The 25,189-nt window shown below is 43.2% G+C and overlaps 1 protein-coding gene across 2 annotated transcripts in view; it reads left to right on the forward strand.

Moving 5' to 3' along the window:
• Positions 1-25,189, forward strand: part of LOC134206411 (serine-rich adhesin for platelets) — a 250,008-nt gene that overhangs the window by 31,410 nt on the left and 193,409 nt on the right. The window contains exon 2 of one of the 2 annotated variants that reach the window (XM_062682125.1): positions 8,837-8,890. The exons of the other annotated variant lie outside the window; for it this stretch is intronic. Coding sequence (XP_062538109.1) covers positions 8,837-8,890 — 54 coding nt within the window. The remainder of the gene's footprint in view (positions 1-8,836; positions 8,891-25,189) is intronic. 2 annotated transcript variants of the gene reach the window in all.

Raw genomic sequence — 25,189 nt, forward strand, 5'->3', positions numbered from 1 at the left:
AATTTGAGGGGAATTTCTTCGAATTCAGGGGAATTTCTTCGAATTCAGGGGCATTTCTTCGAATTCCCAAGGGGAATTTCGTCGAATTCCCAGGGGGAATTTCTTCGAATTCCCAGGGGGAATTTCTTCGAATTCCCAGGGGGAATTTCTTCGAATTCCCAGGGGGAATTTCTTCGAATTCCCAGGGGGAATTTCTTCGAATTCCCAGGGGGAATTTCTTCGAATTCCCAGAGGGAATTTCTTCGAATTCCCAAGGGGAATTTCTTCGAATTCCAAGGAATTTCTTCGAATTCAGGGGAATTTCTTCGAATTTGTGGGGAATTTCTTCGAATTCAGGGGAATTTCTTCGAATTCAGGGGAATTTCTTCGAATTCCCAGGGGAATTTTTCGAATTCAGGGGAATTTCTTCGAATTCAGGAATTTCTTTGAATTCAGGGGAATTTCTTTGAATTCAGGGGAATTTCTTTGAATTCAAGGAATTTTTTCGAAATCCCGAAGGGAATTTTTTCGAAATCCCGAAGAGGAATTTTTTTCGAATTCCCAAAAGGGAATTTCTTCGAATTCCCAAAAGGGAATTTCTTCGAATTCCCAAAAGGGAATTTCTTCGAATTCCCAAGGAAAATTTCTTCGAATTCCCAAGGGGAATTTCTTCGAATTCCCAAGGGGAATTTCTTCGAATTCCCAAGGGGAATTTCTTCGAATTCCCAAGGGGAATTTCTTCGAATTCCCAAGGGGAATTTCTTCGAATTCCCAAGGGGAATTTCTTCGAATTCCCAAGGGGAATTTCTTCGAATTCCCAAGGGGAATTTCTTCGAATTCCCAAGGGGAATTTCTTCGAATTCCCAAGGGGAATTTCTTCGAATTCCCAAGGGGAATTTCTTCGAATTCCCAAGGGGAATTCCTTCAAATTCCCGGAGGGAATTTCTTCGAATTCCCAAAGGGAATTTCTTCGAATTCCCAAAGGGAATTTCTTCGAATTCCCAAGGGGAATTTCTTCGAATTCCCAAGGGGAATTTCTTCGAATTCCCAAGGGGAATTTCTTCGAATTCCCAAGGGGAATTTCTTCGAATTCCCAAGGGGAATTTCTTCGAATTCCCAAGGGGAATTTCTTCGAATTCCCAGGGGGAATTTCTTCGAATTCCCAGGGGGAATTTCTTCGAATTCCCAGGGGGAATTTCTTCGAATTCCCAGGGGGAATTTCTTCGAATTCCCAGGGGGAATTTCTTCGAATTCCCAGGGGGAATTTCTTCGAATTCCCAGGGGGAATTTCTTCGAATTCCCAGGGGGAATTTCTTCGAATTCCCAAAGGGAATTTCTTCGAATTCCCAAAGGGAATTTCTTCGAATTCCCCAAAGGGAATTTCTTAGAATTTTCCAAAGGGATCTTTTTCGAATTCCTCAAAGGGAATTTCTTCGAATTCCCCAAAGGGAATTTCTTCGAATTCCCCAAAGGGAATTTCTTCGAATTCCCCAAAGGGAATTTCTTCGAATTCCCCAAAGGGAATTTCTTCGAATTCCCCAAAGGGAATTTCTTCGAATTCCCCAAAGGGAATTTCTTCGAATTCCCCAAAGGGAATTTCTTCGAATTCCCAAAGGGATTTTTTTCAAATTCCCAAGGGGAATTTTTTCAAATTTCCCAAAGGGAATTTCTTCGAATTTCCAAAAATAATTTCTTAGAATTCCAAAAGGGATTTTTTTTCGAATTCCAAAAGGGAATTTCTTTGAATTCCCAAAGGGAATTTCTTTGAATTCCCAAAGGGAATTTCTTTGAATTCCCAAAGGGAATTTCTTCGAATTCGCAAAGGGAATTTCTTCGCATTTCTAAAAGGAATTTCCCCGAATTACCAAAGGGAATTTCTTCGAATTCCCAAAGGGAATTTCTTTGAATTCCCCAAGGGAATTTCTTTGAATTCCCCAAGGGAATTTCTTTGAATTCCCCAAGAGAATTTCTTTGAATTCCCCAAAGGAATTTCTTCCTTTTTTCGAAAGTTTGTAGCGTTTGCTACAATCTGTGAAAAACTTAGAATAGAGATCAAAATACATAATTATAACGCATAGCATTCTGCATAAGCTAATTTTTTCACTTACGCCAAATGGTAGGCCAGCAAAAGCGAAACGACACTGATCGATTCCCATAAAACGATAGGTCGCGATTTCCACTGCGCTCGATTTCGCGAGAGCAAGGTCGGGTCCAAGGATGTCTTCGAAAAGATTGGGAAAGAGAGAGTCGTGGCTGCACCCGAAATTGCACTAAGAGCCAGCGGTCAAATCAATGTTTCGCAATCATCCAATCGGTCGAAAAAGTTCGCGGGAAATCCGAATAGAATTCGGAGAGGTCACGTTCCTCAATCTGAGGATCACGGTTTTGCTCACTTTCGTCCGAACCGCAGATAACAGTGGAAGTGTCTTGCTTTGTTCGTGTGTCGTTTTCCAATTTGTAAGATAGCACAGTACCCCTGGCAGTTCTTGGCCATGGACTACGTTGGACCGCTGCCAATATCCGGAAAGAATCGTAGTACATGGTTGCTGGTAGTGACTGATTTATTCAGTAAATTTATATTGATCCAACCATTTCGACAAGCGACGGCAGAATCTCTGGTGCAATTTGTAGAAAATACCATCTTCCTACTGTTCTGCCTGACAACGGAACTCAGTTCACTTCCTCCTTATTCCAGAAACTGTTGGAGAGGTCACCCATTAGAGAAACCCAAATTATCAGTTCGGAATACCGGTGCTTAAGAGACACCGCGGTGACCGCAAGCAATACGATCACCAACGTTGAACAGAAGAAGCTATTAGAAGCGGTCAGACGAAACCTAGAATCGGCATACAAGAAGCACGCCTCGTATTATAATCTCCGTTCTAACTCCAATTGTCCCACGTACTTGGTTGAAGAGAAAGTTCTCAAGCAGAATATGGAACTATCGGATAAGGGAAAAGGGTTATGCTCGAAGCTCTCTCCTAAATATGTGCAGGTCAAAAGGGTTGTCGGAGCTATGACCTAGAAGATTTGAATGGGAGGAAACTTGGTACATTTAACTGCAAGTTCCTCAAAAAGCTGGTTCAGTAGAAGGTTTTTTCTGCCAATCTCAGGAACTTGCATTTTTAAGCAAGCTATGTACTGCCGCTAACCACAAGTCAGACTTATCTGTATATGGCGCCCGTATAAAGATAAGTCTGACTTGCGGTTAGCGGCAGTGTAGCTCTCTTCGGAGTAGTAACAATGTACCATGACGCTTTTGCTCTGGTTACATAAAAAAAACCACCGTGTGTGAGATTTAGCTCTGGCCATTTGGTCAGAGCAGCCCCACAACAACATCATTTACTGGGTGCTTCTTAGGGGAAAAGCTTTGGCTGAATGGAATGAATGGTTGTAGATGGATTCATCGGTAACAATTTTGTTGAAGACTGTTGGTCTGCTCATGCCTACCCTCTCGACCGGAAGACAGAGCGAGTCTTGAAGGTAACTTCTAAACGATGACCTACAATTACAGAAACTCGGAGCTGTAAAGCGTAACACAAGTGAAGCACAAGTAACACAATGAACGATGATCGCCTAAGACTCGGATGTCTTGCTCTTAAAGAGTACACAATGAAGAGCAACCCGAGTAAATCGAGCTGGCAGAACAACAGATCTTCAAGAAAAGAGCTGCTGTCTGGAAAAATCTATCTTTCAAAATTTGATTTGCATTCTTGTTCACGGATTTCCGGAGCAATCGTTAGAGGATGACCTAATCGACCCTAAGCTGCCGAAAGAATCGCTCCCGGATTGCTGTCGGAGGAGTTGTTCGAATTTCCAGACAAATCGTTGACAGATTGCAAGAGGAATTGTTCCCAGATTACTGTAGGAATTGTTCCAGGATTGCCGGAGGAATCTTTCCCAAATTGCAAGCCAATTGCCGGACACTCGCGGAGATATCGTTAGCAATCGTTAGAGGATGGCCGGAGGAATCGTCCCTAAGCTGCCGAAAGAATCGCTCCCGGATTGCTGGTGGAACCGTTCGATAACTGTCGGAGGAATTGTTCGAATTTCCAGACAAATCGTTGACAGATTGCCAGAGGAATTGTTCCCAGATTACTGTAGGAACTGTTCATGGATCGCCGGAGGAATTGTTCAAGAATTTTCGGATCAGTTGTTCTTTACCTGTCGTGTTCGACGCACGCGAGTGCAGATAAGCTCTGCTGAATTATACTCACTCGGTCGGGTTTTGGAGCTATTGTTAGCACATTAGCTTTGTTCTGGTTTGCGTGCTTTGTCATTTGGATTCCTTTTTGTGAAGCTATCCAAAAAGAAACGGTACGACATGATGGAAATTATCAACACGGTGCAGTTTTGCTTTCCGGCAAATTCCCCGCGCCCGTCATGGACCGAAATTGCAAATTTCGTGAAGCAACTGCTGGGTGATGTTTTGAGCATCGAAACTGTTTTTAAAATTGCGGACAATCGAAGTGTTTGTATTAAATACAAAACGCAAAAAGCGATGACGGAATCGTTGGTCAACAACGCGAAAGAAAAACAATTCGTATATAGTGACGGAAAATCGGTAGAAGTGTGTATGACGATGGCAGGTCAAAACGTACACTATGTCCGGGTATTTGATTCCATCCAGAAATAACGGATGAAAAACTGTTTTCAGCTCTTGGAAGTTACGGGAAAGTGGACCGAATCGTACGTGAAAAATTTCCTGCTAACTTGGGCCTCGATCATGTTTACACGGGTGTGAGAGGTGTGTACATAGATCTTGAAAAGGAAATTCCACCATCGATTACAGTTTGCAACAGAAAGGAAAAGGTGTTTTACGACGGTTTGAAAGACAAATGTTTTTCTTGTCAAGCGGAAGGACACCGAAAGAATTCCTGTCCAGAACGAATGATTCGGAACCAGTCTAAATCATATGCTGGAATTGTGAGGAACGTTGAACAGCACCAGGAATCGGACCTAATAGTTGATGAACTTATTGAAGAGGAAGTAATCGAGGATCTTATTGAACAGGAACCGAAACAACAGCTACACGCAAAAATCGACGACGAGCACATCTACCGGACATATGGAATTGCAAATGCTACTCAGCTAGTAACGACTTCCAACACTGCGATGGAGTAAGAAACCAGGAAATTAGCGGCGAGCCAGCGTCGGGCCCAATTCGCCAAATCGAGATCGACGGAACATCATCTACCAAGAAAAAGCTCTAGAACAGCGGTTCTCAACCTGGGGTACATGTACCCCTGGGGGTACCTTCGCCGGGCCCAGGGGGTACCTCGAACAAAAATGCATAATGGCGGAAGTATTACAATTTTAATCAAAACTTATTGATAAAGTTTTGATGTTTTGTTTGTTTATATTAGAGACAAATAGGCGATTGCTATGTCGGTTGCTATGATTGGAAGTTCAAAATTTATTCAAATAATTCATGCTTTTTGTTTATTCTTCCAATGCAATCTTCTACTACCACAGGTTCTGAACCAAAATTTAGAGTCTACACGTTCGGCAGCTTCCGTTTGAGAGACATGAAGGCTTTTTCTTCTGAAAAGCTCAGTTGCTTCGTTGTGAGAAGATTAGAAGCATCTTTCTACGCTTCTTGAAACCTTCCTTCTAAGGAACTCGGAGAACTCCTTTCAAGAGGATTGGAGGACACCTTCAAGAGGATTGGAAGTCACCTTTCAGAAGGTTGGGAAATATACTTTCAAGAGGTTCAGAGGCATTCTTTCTCGGAGGGGGGTCGGAGGCCCCCTTAAAAGGGGCCCGAAAGCTCCCTTTTAAGAAGCCTGGAAGCCTCGTTACAAGAGGCCCAGAAGCCTCATTTCAACAAACTCGGAAGCCTTCGGAAACTTTTTTTTTCAAGATGATGGGAAGCCTACTTTTACGAAAGTCGAAAACCTCTTCTGAAGTGGTTTGGAAGCATCTTTTGAAGTGGTTCGGAAGCCTCCTTTCAAGAGGCCCGGAAGCCTCCTTTCAAGAGGCCCGGAAGCCTCCTTTCAAGAGGCCCTGAAGCCTCCTTTCAAGAGGCCTCGAAGCCTCCTTTCAAGAGGCCCGGAAGCCTCCTTTCAAGAGGCCCAGCCCTCCTTTCAAGAGGCCCGGAAGCCTCCTTTCAAGAGGCCGGGAAGCCTCCTTACAAGAGGCCCGGGAGCCTCCTTCAAGAGGCCCGGAAGCCTCCTTTCAAGAGGCCCGGAAGCCTCCTTTCAAGAGGCCCGGAAGCCTTCTTTCAAGAGGCCCGGAAGCCTCCTTTCAAGAGGCCCGGAAGCCTCCTTTCAAGAGGCCCGGAAGCCTCCTTTCAAGAGGCCCGGAAGCCTCCTTCAAGAGGCCCGGAAGCCTCCTTTCAAGAGGCCCGGAAGCCTCCTTCAAGAGGCCCGGAAGCCTCCTTCCAAGGGGCCCGGAAGCCCCCTTCAAGAGGCCCGGAAGCCCCCTTCAAGAGGCCCGGAAGCCTCCTTTCAAGAGGCCCGGAAGCCTCCTTTCAAGAGGCCCGGAAGCCTCCTTTCAAGAGGCCCGGAAGCCTCCTTTCAAGAGGCCCGGAAGCCTCCTTTCAAGAGGCCCGGGAGCCTCCTTTCAAGAGGCCCGGGAGCCTCCTTTCAAGAGGCCGGGAGCCTCCTTTCAAGAGGCCCGGAAGCCTCCTTTCAAGAGGCCCGGAAGCCTCCTTTCAAGAGGCCCGGAAGCCTATTTTAAAAAGGCCTAGAAACATCCAAGAGGCTCAGAGGCGTCCTTTCAAGATGTTCGGAGCCTCCTTTTAAGTGGCTCGAAAGCCGCCTTTCAAGAGACTTGGAAGCCTTTTTTTAAGAGCTCGGAAAAATGATAATTTTAGTCAACTTTATGGAGGGTCATATATCCCGTTAATTCTCAGTTCCATTTTCCAAATATCTTATGAATTACACTTATTTTTATTAGCAGCAAAAAAGGTAGGGGTACTTCAATAAAAGCAAAAATGCGAAGGGGTACCTGTCTAGAAAAAGGTTGAGAACCGCTGCTCTAGAAAGAGTAAAAAATAAAATTTGTTCGAAAATTGTTATATTTAGTAACTTTCAATGTTATAACAATGATATATCGGCTCCGTAAAGTTTTTTTTAAAGCACCTGAGCCTTATAAATAAACAAGAGAGAAAAAAAACGACGGTTTGAAAAAAAGAGAATTTCCGGAGAAATCGTTCCCGGATTGCCTGAGGAACCTTTCGTGAATTGAGGAGCAATCATTCGTGGATTGCGAAGGAATCGTTACCAGAGAGTAGGAGGAATCGTTCGCGGGTTGCCAGCGGATTAGTTTTAGAATTGCCGGGAGATGTCGTTCCCGCCTTGCAAGAGCAATCATGCGTACATTGTCGAAGAAATCGGTCCTGGATTGCCGAATGAATCGTTCGCGTATTTCCGGAAAAATTAAAATTTCTTAAATTTCTGAAGGAATCCTTCTCGAATTGCCGCATGAACTCATATTTCCGGAGGACTGGTTCTCCTTTTGTCCGAGGAATCGTTCCCGTATTGTTGGCGGAATTGTGCCTGGATTGCCGGAGAAATAGTTCCCGGATTGCTTAAGGAATTGTTCCCGGATTACTGTAGAAATTGTCTTAGGATTGCCGGAAATCTGGTTAAAACTCGTTCCGGATTCCAGTGAGCATTCGTTCGAAAATCCAGAGTAGAATCGTTGGAAAACCCAGTGTGGCATCCAGGAATGATGCGCTAGAGAATTCAGGGTGGACTCCTTCGAGAACTTTGATTTGTTCGGAAATCCAGAGAAGACTGTTTAAAAACGGTTTTCAAAAAACCCAAAGTGGACTTTAAAAACCCAAAGTCGGAATCCGAATGATTCGTTGACAATCCAGAGTGTATTCTTATAGGAATCCGAGAACGATTCCTACAAACGACTGCACCACGAACGGTTCCTCCGGCAATCCTGGAACAGTTCCTTCAGAATTCCGGGAAGAATTCCTCCGACAATCCACAAACTTTGCCTCCAGCAAATCACGAACGATCCCTCCTACAATTCGAGAACAAATCTTCTAGCAATCAGGGACCGATTTTTCCAGCAATTCGCGAATGATATTTCCGAAAATCCGGGAAGGATTCTTTCGAAAATTCGGGAACGATTCTTTCGGTAATTCACGAACGATTTTATCGGCGATTCGAGAACGATTCCTCCGGCAATTCAGAAACGATTTTTTCACCAATCCGCGACTTATTCTTTCGGAAATCCGGAAACGAGTTCTCCTAAAATCGGCGAACGAAATCCCTCTGGCAATTTTAAAATGATTCTCTGATAATAAGAAAATGATTCCTCCGGCAATCCGACATTAATTCGGAAACGATTTTTCCGGAAATTCACAATTCTTCTGGCTATTTGGGAACAATTCCTCCGGCAATTCGAGAACGATTCCTCCGGAAATTCGGGAATAGCTCCTCCGGCATTTCAGAAACGATTCCTTTGGTAATCCGGGAACGATTCCTCTGGGAATTCATAAATGATCTCTGCGGCAATTTGAGGACGTATCATGTGGTAATCCGGAAACGATTGAGAAGCTCTTGTTTACAACAGCAGTTTCGCCTTTTTGAAATGCTGGAGTCGAAATGCGTATACTGGCTTCTGCATACAGCGTAGGATCGTGACTGAAGTAACGCACTCATAGAAGCACGATCCATCAAGCACTAATTATTCTAAAAATGTGTCCCGCGTTGAGAAACATAAACTCACATATTGCACGCCCGGTTGCTTCTGTATAGTCTAATGTTGTTCGCTAAAATTAGTTGAAGATAAAGTCAAAAATTAGTTAAAATACAAACATTGGCTTCGATTCTATTTTAGTTGTGAATATTCTATACATGTTCTAATCACACTGTTCTCCTATCTCTTTTTGCAGGTATGTTCCTTTTGCGATGACGAGGAGGATGATGATAAAACGGCTGCCAACCAGGTATTGAATTAAGAATAAACATTCGCGTCCAATAATATTTCTTGCACAGCAAACGTTAGGCACTTGGTGATAGTTGTCGGATTTTTGATGTCTGTTAACAATCCCCTCTTTGTCCTCTAGTTTTGAACTCTGGTTGGGGAAAGTGAAAATTTTAATTAATTTCTAGACATATGTACATAAGGCAACGTCATTTTTACATCTTGTATGAAGATTCGTGGAAGAGCCAAACTGTCTTAACGCTAAAACATGCCAACGATGACCAACAGCAATAAACGGTGGTATTCAAATGTGTGCAAACAATTTGAGTGCGCCAACAAAGCGTCATTTAAATGCGGTTTTTTTTCCAAAGCACACAAACAGACCCCAATTCCGAGAGCATGGGAAGGCAAACATTGCATTGACACACAAAAGTCATAACCCGCCCAATTTCTCCGCTCGCGACAAATGAGTCCCAGAAGACGGCGGCGGAAGCAAACGTTCGACTCTGCAACAGCTTGGTCATCGCACAGTTCGATTGTGAAATTTTTAATTAGAAGCTCATGTCGCCGATGTGATGGTGATGCCATATGGCAATGTATTAATGTCTGGTGCTTGGTTTGGAAGCGCCACTTTCATCATCATCAGCGGTTGCGTTGTTGAACATGTGTAAAAAACAGACCGAGTAATTTATGCATAACTCATAATTCTTCGGGGTAGGAGTGTGTGGCGTCCGGTGCCTCCGGCGGACAATGACCACTGATGACGATATTGACTGTATTTCTTTTTATAAAGATGAAATCGATAACACTTCTATTTTTAGTCCCAAACCTGTTGAGTTTGATTGAAAGGGCTCTCACTCTCTCACCACGCTCAAGCCAATGATTTCGAACAACAATCGATTTTATTATCCCATTTCACTTCGCAACACTTTCCAGCTCTTTTGGATGTTTTTATGCGTTGGGAAGGAACTGGTTTGTTCGACTTTTTGTAATGACCGGCGTTGCTCTTGGTCATGCTGTCACCATTAACACTATTTATGCTAGCAAAAAAAAAAGTTTTGCGCATCCACCTTTGGGCTGAGATTGTTTTTCGATATAGACATTGATGTGCATTCCAATAAATAAGTCCAGACTTTCGTCTTGATGTCAAGCTTCACAAATAGATGCTCAACTCCTTTTACAGTGTGATTGGAACAAATTTTCATAATCTATTCGTTACGTGATTTTTCATCTGAAATTTGTACCATTCTGATCACCGAAACATCATCATTGGCTGCGAAAACAAACGAACGACTGCACTGTCGCGGAAACAGTAAAAAAGTGCACAATCGTCGTCGAACAAACGAACATTCAGCTAAAGCGCAGTTAATGAGTTAACTCGCTTTCGGATGATTTCCTGGAGCTATAATAACGCGGAGTGGAAACATTGCCAGCGGGTTTCGTTTCTTCTTTCGTTGTCGGTTTGAGGCCGCCAGTCAGTCGTCTCCCCTAGCCTAGCCCATGGTCTTACCGTGTCAAGTGGTCTGTCGAATAGTTTGAATTCTTGTGTTTATTAGCTAGAAAAAGGGGCTTTCGCTTTCTACGGTTGGTTGTAACTTGTGCTGAATGTTATAGGGTGGCATAGTCGACTTTTTTTTTCTTTCGATAGTCGATTCGGTCGTAGTTGATTAATGGAACAATTCTGAAAAGTATTCCTCCAGCAATTTCAACTACTGGAGAATAAAGTCAATGAATAGAAATTTTTCAAGAGTTGTTTATGAATTCGTTAGATTGATAGCTAGCGATCCCATCCCAACCCAAAAATCGACCAGTTGTTTGTTTGAAATCCAATTGAGGGGGTCAAGCGCAGAGGGGTATAGGTGGGCTAAGGGTATTAGGATCCTAAACCACATACATTCGTGAACCGAAGCACTAAGGCAGCTTGAAATCAATTTACTGGAAAACAATCAGATTCCGTAATTTTTAGACAATGAAAATCAGGATTTAAAAAAATCCCGGTTTAAAAGTATGCGAATGAAATGGACATATGTTCAGATATGTTAAGAAATTAAGCCTAAATGTTGGATAATTGAAATATAATTTACAATGATTTTACTAAAAAAAAATGCTTGTTACATCGATAAATAACACTTGAAAATGCCATTGGTCTGAACAAAACTCGAAAATTCGAATTTCCTAATGAATGTTTGGATCCACTTTCTTAAAAAAAGTCTCAAAAATCGAATTTTGAGATAAATCATCAATTCAACCCGTACATAATCTTTGAATAGACTAGGTTTGAGATTCTAGAGGATCGTGTGGATTAGTTTTGTCGATTTCTGTTTTAAAAGCTTAAACACTGCACTTGAAACATTACAGCATCATGGCATTTCAGCCGTAGTTTACATTAAATCAAAATAAACCAGAATGTGGCTCCCACCCCACCCCTTTCGACCCCCTTAATTTTGTAATTTGGGTAGCTGAGAAATCCAAATACAAATCTAAGTTATTTTAAATTATCATTTATTTGAAAGCCTCATTTGCCATGAAGCGTTACGGAGTCGGAATCATGTTTTTCAATACATTTTTCCATGATTCTTATATACTAATGTTAGTTTTAGAAAACCTGTTTGGTCGAGGTTAGGGAATACAATTATACAGGAAGGGAATTTTGGGTGCCTAATTAATTACAATGCTGTTGTTCACATAGTTGACAACCTTGGCGATGTTTTATATCTGTAACGGGACAAACATTTTTTGGGAGAGAGCAACAAGTGGAATACATGCGAATAGGGTTTATCGATAGATAACAAAAGGAAGACATTCTTTAGAGATTACGACGGCAGAAGGGATGGGTGGACGATGATTATATCAACTTTCAAAACATGGTGGACAAGGGACATATATTCGAGATCGACTTTTTGTAATGACCAGCGTTGCTCTTGGTCACGATGGTTGCTAACCCGAAGATATTCAGTTAGCGCAGAACTGAAACCACGATGCTCCTCATACACCTACACAACATAATCTGCGCCACAAACACAAAGATTTTTTCTGAGAGCCCCCAGAGATTCCGATCTCGCTTGCAGCCCAGAAGGAATTCCGTTTGGAATCCGAAAGGGATTCCTTTTGGAATCCGGAAAAGAATACGTCTGGACTCTGGAATGGATTCCGTCTTGAATCTCAATTGGTTTTAGTCTAGGATACGAAATAGATTCCGCCTGAAACAACAACCCAAGGAGCACAACTTGTTTCACTACTGTACATTTCACTGTGTTGCAACTATTCGGAAAGAAACAATCTTTGCGTATGTGCCATAAAATATAACTCTCTTGCAATCTAAAAAGCGCAAGTGGTGGAGCCTACGGAGCATCCTACGATTGCAGTAAAATTGCAATAATGTTGCAAAATACTACAGCGGATTGCGGTTCTTTACAAACTGAGCACTACTTGGTGAACAGCTTGCCCCAAATATCATGACCGTCATCACATAGACGTCCGGGTCACGGTTCTGATCGCATCTTCTCCACAGGAACTTTAGAAATTGTTGATCATTTTCGTTCATAAATACTTGGTGGAACATTTCGACAATATCACCGGCCACGGCAATCCGAAATTCTCTAAACTTTTGTAGTACTTCCACTATAGATACCGGACCCGTTAAAAGCACGGAGTTCAGCGACACACCGTTAACTTTAGCGGCTGCATACCAAACTATGCGGAGCTTGCCGGGTTTATTAGGATTTCGCACGGAAAATATGGGAAGATACCGTGATCGAGGGTGTCTGGATTGAATCTCAGCAGGAGACAGTCGTTTGATGTACGCTTTCGCTAGATCAGGATCCTTTGATAACCTTTTCTCCAGATATATTAATCTTTTCATGGCCATTTGTTCATTGTTTGGCAAGCGCACGTCCTCGTACTTCCACTGTAATCCTGTTTCGTAGCGGTTCCCTTTCAGTTTGGTGTGTGATTCCAGGATATGAATCACCCGATCGTCATCCTTCGATAGCAGCTTTTTATCTAGGTTTAGTACCCCTATGCTTTCCAGGGAGAAATAGTCTTTAACGGACTTGCGCAGCTCCGCGTCACTATGCTCCCTACAACAGCAGATGTGATTCACCTTCTCGCCCTTCACGACTGTTTAACGCGTGGCCCAACCGACAATTGTTGATCCCAATGAGTATTCTTGGAGAAATGTTTCTGTAAGAGTCAATAGGCAGCCCGCATATGTACTTATACTCCGATATTAGCTTATCCATATTCATTGTCTGACGTGGCAATGCGAGACTACGAACAGTATGTACCTCCGGAATCTGATACCGCTCCGGAAAAACTTCCTCCAACTGCTGAAATCTCAAATGCAAGTTCTACTAAATCCTTTTCTTCGCGATTTTGCTCTACTTTCCAGTTTAGGCAGAGAGGGTGTGGTTTTCCAGCCAACTTAAGCTCCTTCAAAAGACTATGCTCCATGAATGTAGCTGATGAACCATCGTCTAAAAACGCGTATGTCTTGACGGAAACGCCATGCCCATGAATGATGACAGGATCATATCGGAAGAGAATTGATCCCGACTGGCCTACATGCGTGTTGCAGTTCTGTGTGGAAACTTCACTAGTCTGAGTTGTTTTCGGGCGGACTGTATCCTGGTATCGTGCATCATCATGAAGCAGCTCGTGATGCATGTAGGAACATCCATGTTTGCCGCACGGATTCTTCACATCACAAGCACCAAAATGTTTTTTCGGGCACTTGCGACATAACTTGAATTGCTTAAGCATTGACCATCGTGTACTAATGTCGAGATGCTAAAACTTCTTACAAGCCGCTGCACTATTACAGCTTCCTTGGTAGATTTCACATCCCTTGTTGACTTTCTTTTGAACTGGTTTCACTGGCGTGACTGCAGATACAAAATGCACATTCAAATCTTCTCTCCGGCTACGTCTCTCCGGCTTCATGGTACTAACCGGTGCGCTAGAAGGTATGGTGACTACACATGCTGCCTCTACCAACTTTTCCAACCAAGCTCCGAAGTCTGAGAGTTTCACAGATCGTAACGTTTGACGATGCAGAGCCCAATTGAGTTTAATTGTCGATGGCAGCCGATCCACCAGCTCTTGGAGCAGCGCCACGTTGCACAATTGCTCTTCCAGGCCGCTGGCCTCGATAGTCGCGCACATATTTTGAACAGCTATTCCTAAGTCGATGAGCGTTTGTTTGTTTTTATTAGCGGCATTTCATACTGCTAGAGTGCATTCATGCGTTGATAGCTTCCCAGTCCTCGGCGATGGCATACTTCGAATACGACACACCAAAGAATGAATTTTAACCTCCGGCCGCCCAAAAAGAGTACGCAATATTTGGGTTACTCCTGCTAGTCCTGCTGGATATAGAAGTCGGCTTCGAACGGCTTCCAAAGCTTTTCCTTTTAAACTGCGTTGTAAGCGAAATAAGTTCTTTTCTTCGCTGTATCCACACATTCGAGTGGTGTTCTCGTAGGTGCCAATAAAAAGTGGCCACTCCTCTGGCGGGTTTAAACCCCGGACTCCGCCATCAGGTCTTGTAAGATCATCGCTGCTCATCTGTAGAAGCTTCAGCCGCTCTTCCAGATGTTTCATCTCAAGCGCCTGCTTCTCAGCCAATAGCGATAGCTGCAACTCTACACTTGACCTTGCTTTCTCCAACGATTTCCGGCTGCGTCACCGATCCCGTTAATGGTTGTCGAGTTTGCGTTTGGGGTTGTGTTCGATTCTGGTAATCGAGATGAAAACTGCTATTCCATTGCTTTCATATGATGTTCAAACCGTTCTTGCTGCTGTTTCAAAGCTCAAAGCTTCAAAGTTCCTGGTCCCGAATTTGCAGCAAACGCTCGTATGACGACTTCTGCTCATTCATCATCTCTTGCATATCCTTCACTAGCTTTATGTACCCGGCCTTGCTCGGAATTGCCAGTTTGGTTTGCAGTTTTCTTTTACAATCGGAAAATGATAAAACCAATTGATCTACAGGGTAGCTGTGTTTACTTATTCATACTTTATCATTTGATTAAAAGAAGGCTTTTGGAAACATTGACTGATTTTGAAGAAGGGATCGTGGGTTTGAAAGGTCTTATTCCGGGAAAACGTCTATTTCTAAAGAAGGAAAAACATTCATCGATGCCATATTCGGGCAACGCATATTTTTAAAGAAGGGATAACATCCCCCATTGCCTTATTCCGGGCAAATGCCTAATTTTGAAGAAGCAATCACATCCACCATTCAGAAGGAAACACATTAATCATTGCTTTTCACTGGGCATACAATTATTCCGATGAACAACAATACCCAATCCCAATACCCCATCCCCCCCCCCACCATTCCAAAAGTCTCTTCCAGCCTCTCTATAATAGTTTCCTTTGGGTAGGGATTACCTGCTTACGTGTTTGGTTTGAATTGACCTATGCGATAAAAAGGTATACTAAACTGTTCGTTTAATGAATATACCCTTTATCTCATTTAGCTATGGCACTCATACCCAGTCTGATATAGTCTTCCTTAAACAGATAATATGGATCAGAAAAATATATTAAGCTCTTTTAGTGGAATGGGAAGTTAAATTGTTCAAGAATTATATTGTCTATTCATTCGTTATCTTTCAGAGATGATCGATAACTGTGGAACAGTCAGTGTCTTGTACTTGTCGAGTCAAGTACAAGACACTGAAGACGACCACACAGTTGTGGTCGAAATACGTATCTGCAAAGATAACGAAAATTAACTAGTGGAATTAAATGGACAGTACTTAATTCGTCTTAGACGGAGATAATATGGATTCCAAATTTGGTGGACATCGATAAATGGGTTCAGAAGTCATGCTGAATTGATCGATAACTAAACAATACCCCCTTTCCCACACCCTCCCCTTTTTTAAGATTACTTAACCACATCCACTAAAATCGCTTCCTTAGGACAGACAATATTTGATACAAATTTGGTTCAAATCGGTCATGAGGCTCAGGATTTACATTGAGTTGATCGATTGCTAAACAATACCCCTCCCCCCATACCCTCCCCCTTTTTTAAAGAACACCCCTCCCCCCCCCCCCCCCCCCTTTTCCAAAGAGCATGCCTAACCCCCTATCGTCCCCTTCTTAAGATAAAGCATTTGTGTTTCAAATTCGGTTGAAATCGGCCAAGGGGTTCAGAATTTACACTGAGTTGATCGATAACTAAGCAATACCACTCCCCCACACCCTCCCCCTTTTCCAAAGAGCATGCTTAGCCCCCTATCGTCTCCTTCTTAAGATAAGGTAATTGTGTTCCGAATTTGGTCGAAATCGGCCAAGGGGTTCAGAATTTAAACTGCGTTGATCGATAATTAAGCAATACCCCTCCCCGCATACCCTCCCCCTTTTCCAAAGAGCATGCTCAACCCCCCTATCGTCCCATCCTTAAGATAAAGCATTTGTGTTCAAAATTTGGTTGAAATCGGCCAAGGGGTTCAGAATTTACACTGAGTTGATCGATAACTAAGCAATACCCTTCCCCCACACCCTCCCCCTTTTCCAAAGAGCATGCTTAACCCCTATCGTCCCTTTAAGATAAGGAATTTGTGTTCCAAATTTGGTCGAATTCGGCCAAGGGGTTCAGAATTTAAACTGCGTAGATCGATAATTGCTAACAATACCCTCCCCCATACCCTCCCCTTTCCAAAATGCATGCTCGACCCGTCCCTCCTTAAGATAAAGAGATTGTGTTATAAATTTGGTTGAAATCAGCCCAGGGGCTCAGAAGTTACACTGAGTTGATTGATAACTAAGCAATACCACTCCCCCACATCCTCCCCCTTTTCCAAAGATTATCCCAAACCCCTCTATCGTCGTCTCCTTAAGATAAAGGATGTGTTCCAAATTTGGTTGAAATCGGTAAATGGGTTCGTAGTTATGCTGGAACATACAAACAAACATACATACAAACATACACACATAGAGTTTTATATATATATATATATATATATATATATATATATATATATATATATATAATATAATATAATATAATATAATAATATAATAATATAGAAGATAGAAGATAGAAGATAGAAGATAGATTCGTTGGTGCAATGCCTGGAGTTCTCCGGAACGCTTTGGGATTGTGCCCAGTTATAGGGTATTTGTGTTCGTTGGCACTGTCAACGTTGACTAGCTAGCTGTATTTTGAGCCACACGTTTTGCCTCGCAATCCTTGCAGCTCCAGTCCACATTTTCTATGCTCTGATCCACGCCCACGCACTCAAAATGACACCATTTACCACACGTATCACAAAATACTATCCTACTATTTTCCGAAGAGCCACACACATTCCTGATGAATTGCGTCGCCCTTGATCAGAAGCCTCACCCGATTCCTTCTCACGGTTTAACCGTGGCATACCACTAATTGACAGCTCTGTCTGATCGCGTAAACGAATATTTTAAAATGTTGCAAAGCAACAGAAATAAGACAGATTTCCGATTTTCCGAACGCCGTAAATATGACGAATTGTAGGTCATAGGTTTTAATTCACTTTTACCTCTTTAAAGTATTAATTCTTATTGCTTTTATCTTAATTTTAAGTAGTTATTTGCACGAATTTAATTAATTACAAAATTGCCTCGTAGCACATGAGTCTTTAGTTTTGTTTTCTTTTGTAAATTTCTATCATTTTGTTCTACATGTATTCGACCGATAAAGGTCTGTCAACAAGACAGCTGAGTGGAATATATAGAGGTAGGTACTTTTAGAGTTAAGATGGTGGTACGTTGCAGCTGTTGTCGCAACATTGCTGTTGTTAGACTATAATCCTCGTCCACCCATCCCTTTACTGTCGTAATCTCTAAAGAATGTCTTCCTTATGCTGTCTATCGAATCTGAAAGAGATTCCGTCTGGAATCCGGAAGGGATTCCGTCTGGAATTTGGAAGGGATTCTGTCTGGAATCCGGAAGGGATTCCGTCTGGAATCCGGAAGGGATTCCGTCTGGAATCCGGAAGGATTCCGTCTGAATCTGGAAGGATTCCGTCCGAATCGGGAAGGATTCCGTCCGGAATCCGGAAGGGATTCCGTCCGGCATCCGGAAGGGATTCCGTCTGAATCCGGAAGGATTCCGTCTGAATCCGGAAGGGATTCCTGTCTGAATCCGGAAGGATTCCGTCTGAATCCGGAAGGATTCCGTTTGAATCCGGAAGGGATTCCGTTTGAATCCGGAAGGGATTCCGTTTGAATCCGGAAGGATTCCGTTTGAATCCGGAAGGATTCCGTCTGAATCCGGAAAGGATTCCGTCTGAATCAGGAAGGGATTCCGTCTGAATCCGGAAGGATTCCGTCTAGAATCCGGAAGGATTCCGTCTGAATCCGGAAGGGATTCCGTTTGAATCCGGAAGGATTCCGTCTGAATACGGAAAGGATTCCGTCTGGAATCAGGAAGGGATTCCATCTGGAATCCGGAAGGGATTCCGTCTGGAATCCGGAAGGGATTCTGTCTGGAATCCAGAAGATATTCCGTCTGGAATCCAGAAGGGATGCCTTCTAGAATCCGGAAGGGATTCCGTCTGGAATCCGGAAAGGATTCCGTCTGGAATCCGAAAAAGATTCCGTCTGGAATCCGAAAAAGATTCCGTCTGAAATCCAGAAGTGATTTCGTCTGGATTTCGTCTGGATTCCGGAAGAAATTTCGCCTGTAATCCGGAAGGGATTTCGCCTGTAATTCGGAAGGGATTTCGCCTGTAATTCGGAAGGGATTCCATCTGGATTTCGTCTGGAATCCGGAAGGGATTTCCCCTGTTATTCAGAAAGGGTTTCGTCTGGAATCCGGAAGGGATTCCGTCTGGAATTCGAAAGGGATTCCGTCTGGAATATGGAACGCATTCCATATGGAATCCGGAAGGGATTCCATCTGGAATCCGAAAGGGATTCCGTCTGGAATCGGAAAGGGATTCCGTCTAAAATACGGAAGGGATTCCATCTGGAATCCGGAAGGGATTCCGTCTAGAATCGGAAAGGGATTTCGCCTGTAATTCGGAAGGGATTCCGTTTGGGATCCGGAAGGGATTCCGTCTGGAATCCAGAAGGGATTCCATCTGGAATCCGGGAGGGATTCCAACTGTAATCCGGAAAGGATTCCGTCCGGAATCCGGAAGGGATTCCGTCTGGATCCGGAAGGGATTCCGTCTGGAATTCGGAAGGGATTCCGTCTGGAATCCGGAAGGGAATGCGTCTGGAATCCGGAAGAAATTTCGTCTGGAATCCGGAAGAAATTTCGTCAGGAATCCGGAAGGAATTTCGTGAGGAATCCGTAAGAAATTTCATCAGGAATGCGGAAGACATTCCGTCTGTAATCCAGAATAGATTCCGTTTGGAATCCAGAAGGGATTTCGTCTGGAATCCGGATAGGATTCCGTCTGTAGTCCGGAATAGATTCTGTTTGGAAACCGGAATGGATTCCGCTTGGAAACCGGAACGGATTCCGCTTAGAATCAGGAATAGATTCCGTCTAGAATCCGGAAAGGAATCCGTCTGGAATCCGGAAAGGATTCCGTCTGGAATCCGGAAAGGATTCCGTCTGGAATTGGAAAGGGATTCCGTCTGAATCCGGAAGGATTCCGTCTGGAATCGGAAAGGGATTCTGTCTGGAATCGGAAGGGGATTCCTTCAAGAATCCGGTAAGGATTCCGTCTGGAATCCGGAAAGGATTCCTTCTGGAATCTGGAAGGGATTCCTTCCTTTGCGAATCCGGAAGGGATTCCTTCCTTTGCGAATCCGGAAGGGATTCCTTCTGAATCCGGTAAGGATTCCTTCTGGAATCCGGAAAGGATTCCTTCTGGAATCCGGAAGGGATTCCTTCTATAATCCGGAAGGGATTCCTTCTCGAATCCGGAAGGGATTCCTTCTGGAATCCGGAAGGGATTCCTTCTGGAATTCGGAAGGGATTCTGTCTGGAAACCGGAAAGGATTCCGTCTGGAATCCGGAAAGGACTCCGTCTGGAATCCGAAAGGGATTCCGTCTGGAATCCGGAAAGGAATCCGTCTGGAATCCGAAGAGGATTCCTTCTGGAATCCAGAAGGGATTCCGACTGGAATCCGGAAGTGATTTCTTCTGGAATTCGGAAGGGAGTCCGTCTGGAATCCGAAAAGAGGTTCCGTCTGGAATCCGAAAAGAGGTTCCGTCTAGACTCCGGAAGGGTTTCCGTCTGAAACCCGCAAGGGATTTCATCTGGAATCCGGAAGGGATTTCGTCTGGATTTCGTCTGGAATTCGGAAGGGATTCCGTCTGGAATCCGGAAGGGATTCCGTTTGGTATCCGGAAGGGATTCCGTCTGGAATCCGGAAGGGGTCCCGTCTGGAATCCGGAAGGGACTCCGTCTGGAATCCGGAAGGGATTCCGTCTGTAATCCGGAAGGGATTCCTTCTGGAATCCGGAAGGGATTCCATCTGGAATCCGGAAGAGATTCAATCTGGAATCCGGAAGAAATTCAAACTGGAATCCGGAAAGGAATCCGTCTGGAATCCGGAAGGGATTCCGTCTAGACTCCGGAAGGGTTTCCGTCTGAAACCCGCAAGGGATTTCATCTGGAATCCGGAAGGGATTTCGTCTGGAATTCGGAAGGGATTCCGTCTGGAATCCGGAAGGGATTCCTGTCTGAATCCGAAGGATTCCGTCTGAATCCGGAAGGATTCTGTCTGGAATCCGATGGATTTCGTCTGAATCCGGAAGGGATTCCGTCTGGAATCCGGAATGGATTGCTTCTGGAATCCGGAAGGGATTCCGTTTGTAATCCGGAAGGGATTTCGTCTGGAATCCGGAAGGGATTTCGTCTGGAATCCGGAAGGGATTTCGTCTGGAATCCGGAAGGGATTCCGTTTGGAATCCGTAAGGAATTCCGTCTGTAATCCGGAAGGGATTCCGTCTGGAATCCGGAAAGGATTCCGTCTGTAATTCGAAATGGATTCCGTTTGGAATCCGGAATGGATTCCGTCTGGAATCTCAATTGGTTTTAGTCTAGAATCCGAAATAGATTTCGCCTGAAACCACAAGAGATTCCATTAAAAATCCTGAAGGGCTTTCGCATGTAATCCAGAAGAAAATTCTATCTGGAATTCTAAAGGGATTCTGTTTGGAATCTGACAGGGATTCCGTCTGGAATCCGCAAGATATTTCGTCTGGAATCCGAAAGGGATTCCGTCTGGCATCCGAAAGGGCTTCCGTCTGGAATCCGAAAGGGAATCCGTCTGAAGTCCGGGAGAGATTCCGTCAGAAGACCGGAAGAGATTCCGTCTTGAATCCGAATGGGATTCCGTCTTGAATCCGAATGGGATTTCGTCTTGAATACGGAATGGATTCCGTCTTGATTCCGAATGGGATTCCGTCTTGAATCCGAATGGGATTCCGTCTTGAATCCGAATGGGATTCAGTCTGGATTCCGAATGGAATCTAAATAGGATTCCGTCTGGAATACGAAAGGGATCAAAATCCTTACGGTGACCCCCAGTCCAGTGCTGATATAGTAACTATTGGGTCAAAAGAATATCGTCACATGCGCCAGCGGGTCGCTCTTTGCTGTAACCGAGTTTCGTCCAGCATTCAATATGTTCATGAGAGCGATGACTTTTTACTCGGCACTGAGCCAAATAAAGTCAAAGCAAAGTCCATCCAGTCTAATAAAGCAAGATCTGAAAACTACAGACGGTGCTCAAGTGTTTTGCGAAGATGACTCAAACCTGTCTAATGATTGGAGCGTTCTCCTGCCAACCGATGCATCCCCATGCTAAGCCGATTGATACCTGTCCGCTAAACGGAAGCTATCCAGCGATGAGTTTAACGGGATTTCGGTGAACTCTTTCCGATTAGTTCTATTTATGTTCGTTTTACATTTCATATACCCGCCATTCAACTCCTTCATCCATGAAAGGTGTTCCGAGCACTTTCTAAATAGATGACAGGCCTATTACAATTCAAATACATTCGCAAGGATGTGGTTCATCCAAGGGGATTCCTCATCAAGTGGAAGAGACAGATATAGTCGACTCTATCACTTTCCAGGATTCTTTCACTAACTGGCTGTGTATGTATAAACTAGACTATGAATCAGTCGGGAATCCGGAACGGATTCTTTCCGGAATTTGGAAGGGATGCCGCCTGGAGTCCGGAATGGATTTCGCATGCAAGCCGAAATTATTTCCATCTGGAATCCGGAATGGATTTCGAATGTAAACGGGAAGAGATTTCGTCTGGAACAAAAATATATTTAATTTCTTATACCACACCGTTTGAAATTTCCATAATTCTACTTATTCTCTCGATGACAGCTGGCGGTCTTCTCCTCCCCTATTGTTCATTCTTCTTCACATGAAAGGTGCAGAAAAAAGGCTATGCTCAAATGAATAATTAATTAAATACTAATAATTACTATAAATTACTAATAATTACTATAATAATTACTATAAATGAATAATAATTACTATAAATACATTGGACATAAATAATGTTGGACATAATGAATATTTTTAATATTATACAAATTTTCTTAATTTTCCAAAATTTGATAAACTTTTTGTATTTAAAAAAATGTGTCTTTTTATGTTGGTAATTGATCCAATGTAATCCTCGAACTAATTGATTTGATTCTTAAAACTACTGTGAGTTAGATCGACCTCGAATTTGTTCAGCAAACTTTGAAAATCTATATTTCTAAAACCCAAAGACATAAGTAAATCGCTGAAAGAGAAGAATTAGAAACGAGCAAATGTACGGTAATGAAACGAAAGCGTTGCGATCTCAACCAGCTGTGCGACTGTAATGTGGTTGATTGAATGCTTTATTGAGTTGAAAACCTTTTGTTGAACAGCGGCGTATATTACTTCGCAGTTGCTATCAATAAGCGTCTAGCAGCCAGTCGCAGAGAAAGTATGGGAATTGTGGACTGAGAAATGATTCGCTGGCTCACAACAGTATTCGAAGTAACGACTGTGTGGTAAAATGATAGACCTTTTGTCACATGGTTTGCGGTCAGCAAGTTCAGTCGAGGTCCCACCAGTTCGTTTGATGACTGTTGTTTATTGAACTTGAGAGTAAATTTGCGTTAAATCAGATTCAAATCTTGCTTCTTAACAATTTTCGGATCATAATTTCACAAATTCAGATCAAAACCCAAACTTTCCATTGGCTATTTCCATCCATTATCCAACGGTGGAACAGTTTCAAAATGGATTTCAATTAAATGATTACAACCCTCACACGTGTAATCATCGCATTGCCATGACTTGCAATTCATTTGAACGCAAAAAAAAAACGCGAACACAAACATTTGCGATTGGAAACAGAACCCACCATAATAATGATGGAGAACAGTTCGAAACCAAATAAGTAGTCAAGCAGAGGAGGGGATTCCATAAATAGTTTTCCAGAGTGTGCGCACGCATTTCGATGGCTAGGAAACTCGGCGGCTTCTTTCCAACAACGGCAGCTACCGCACACCAAGCAGCCAGCGTTGGTATTTCCGGTTTTATAAGCTCGCATTCAGAGGAAAACAATGGCACACATTCTGACTGTGTGTTCCATTCATGGGGAGTTTTCGAACCGGGTCGAACGATTATGTATATGCTAAGTATTCGGTTGGATGGTTTAATGCGAGTAATTTGCAAAATTCTGCAGGCTGTCATAACTGTTGTTTGGTTGGTTCATGTCCATCTGTAATGACTAATCGTTTGTAATTAGAATTGTTGGTCGTTCGTCACAAAAAAACAACAAAACAGTAGTTTGATCAATATTTTGTGGTACATGATTGCAAAAGAATGTTTAACCGGAATAAGATTGCCCAACTAGACAAGGATGTCCAACTGGACCTAGGCTGTTCATCTAATACAAGAATGCTCCCCTTTTTGTGCAGCTTGTTCTAAAGTTCTTAGTCGCTGTGGGAATCTCTAATAATTATCTACATTTTTAGATTATTCTTATTTTACTCAAATGAAAACCCTTCATTCTTTTCTCTTTTCATTACAGGTATGTTCCTTTTACGAAGACGCTGAGCTTAGCGACGAAGATTCAAAGGTATATTGGATTTGAGAACGATCTTAATGAACACATCTGAATCACTCAACTCTGTTATACATAAAACTTCTCTTATCTGGATCTGAAACTTATCTCAATTTAAACTATAATTCTTATTATTCTTTGCAAGAGCTGAATATGCAAGTGCCGTTGTACCTCCAGTACAAATTTGCATATCTCATCCACCCGATCCATTGGCTGGGGATTCCATTCCAAGGTCTGTTCCTGCCATTCGCCTGTAGATCAAAAAATTCCTTGACATCATCCAGGAATTCCTTCCGATGGCGGGTGCACACCTGCCGTACACCGCAATCGAGGCCATCTTCTCACGCACCAAATATCTAACGGAACTCGATATCGCCGGCAACCGCCACCGGGACCGGCGGTGCGAGGTCAATGTCGGGGCGGCCAATTAAAAGGTTGTTAATTATTTCTGTTTTCTGCGCGGTTTCGCACCGACACCTTCCCGATTGTGGATGAATATTGCTGTGTGGTGGCAGTGAGAGTAGTTCTAACTTGTGTGAAGAATTGCTCCATCGGGACCACCAAACCGGGTTGCATATCTCATAATTTTTCCCAGTCCCCGCTTTCGGAACCAGTTCGTGGCCGGTTCGATTGCAACGGTCGTGCAACTACTTGCTCAGGTCAGATAGTTTGGTGGTTTGTAGCGAAAATAGAGAAGAAAGGGGAACTGATAGTCGTTCATGTTTTGGACTTAAGATTCTCTAAACAATTATGAAACAATTTTAAAATAAAAAAAAATCTTCAGCATTTTTGTTATTTGAACATTGTTTCATAATTCGTCTCACGAACAGTTGGATAAAATCCATTAAATCTATAGAGGATCTCTATAGAATTGTATTCCGGATTCCTGGAAAGAATTCTTTAAGATTCCTGGAAGGAATTCCTTCGGATTCCTGGAAGGAATTCCTTCGGATTCCTGGAAGGAATTCCTTCGGATTCCTGGAAGGAATTCCTTCGGATTCCTGGAAGGAATTCCTTCGGATTCCTGGAAGGAATTCCTTCGGATTCCTGGAAGGAATTCCTTCGGATTCCTGGAAGGAATTCCTTCGGATTCCTGGAAGGAATTCCTTCGGATTCCTGGAAGGAATTCCTTCGGATTCCTGGAAGGAATTCTTCGGATTCCTGGAAGGAATTCCTTCGGTTTCCTGGAAGGAATTCCTTCGATGCCTGGAAGGAATTCCTTCGATTCCTGGAAGGAATTCCTTCGATTCTGGAAGGAATTCTTCGATTCCTGGAAGGAATTCTTCGATT

This window comes from Armigeres subalbatus, chromosome 1, assembly GCF_024139115.2.
Source record: "Armigeres subalbatus isolate Guangzhou_Male chromosome 1, GZ_Asu_2, whole genome shotgun sequence".
Lineage (NCBI taxonomy): Eukaryota > Metazoa > Arthropoda > Insecta > Diptera > Culicidae > Armigeres > Armigeres subalbatus.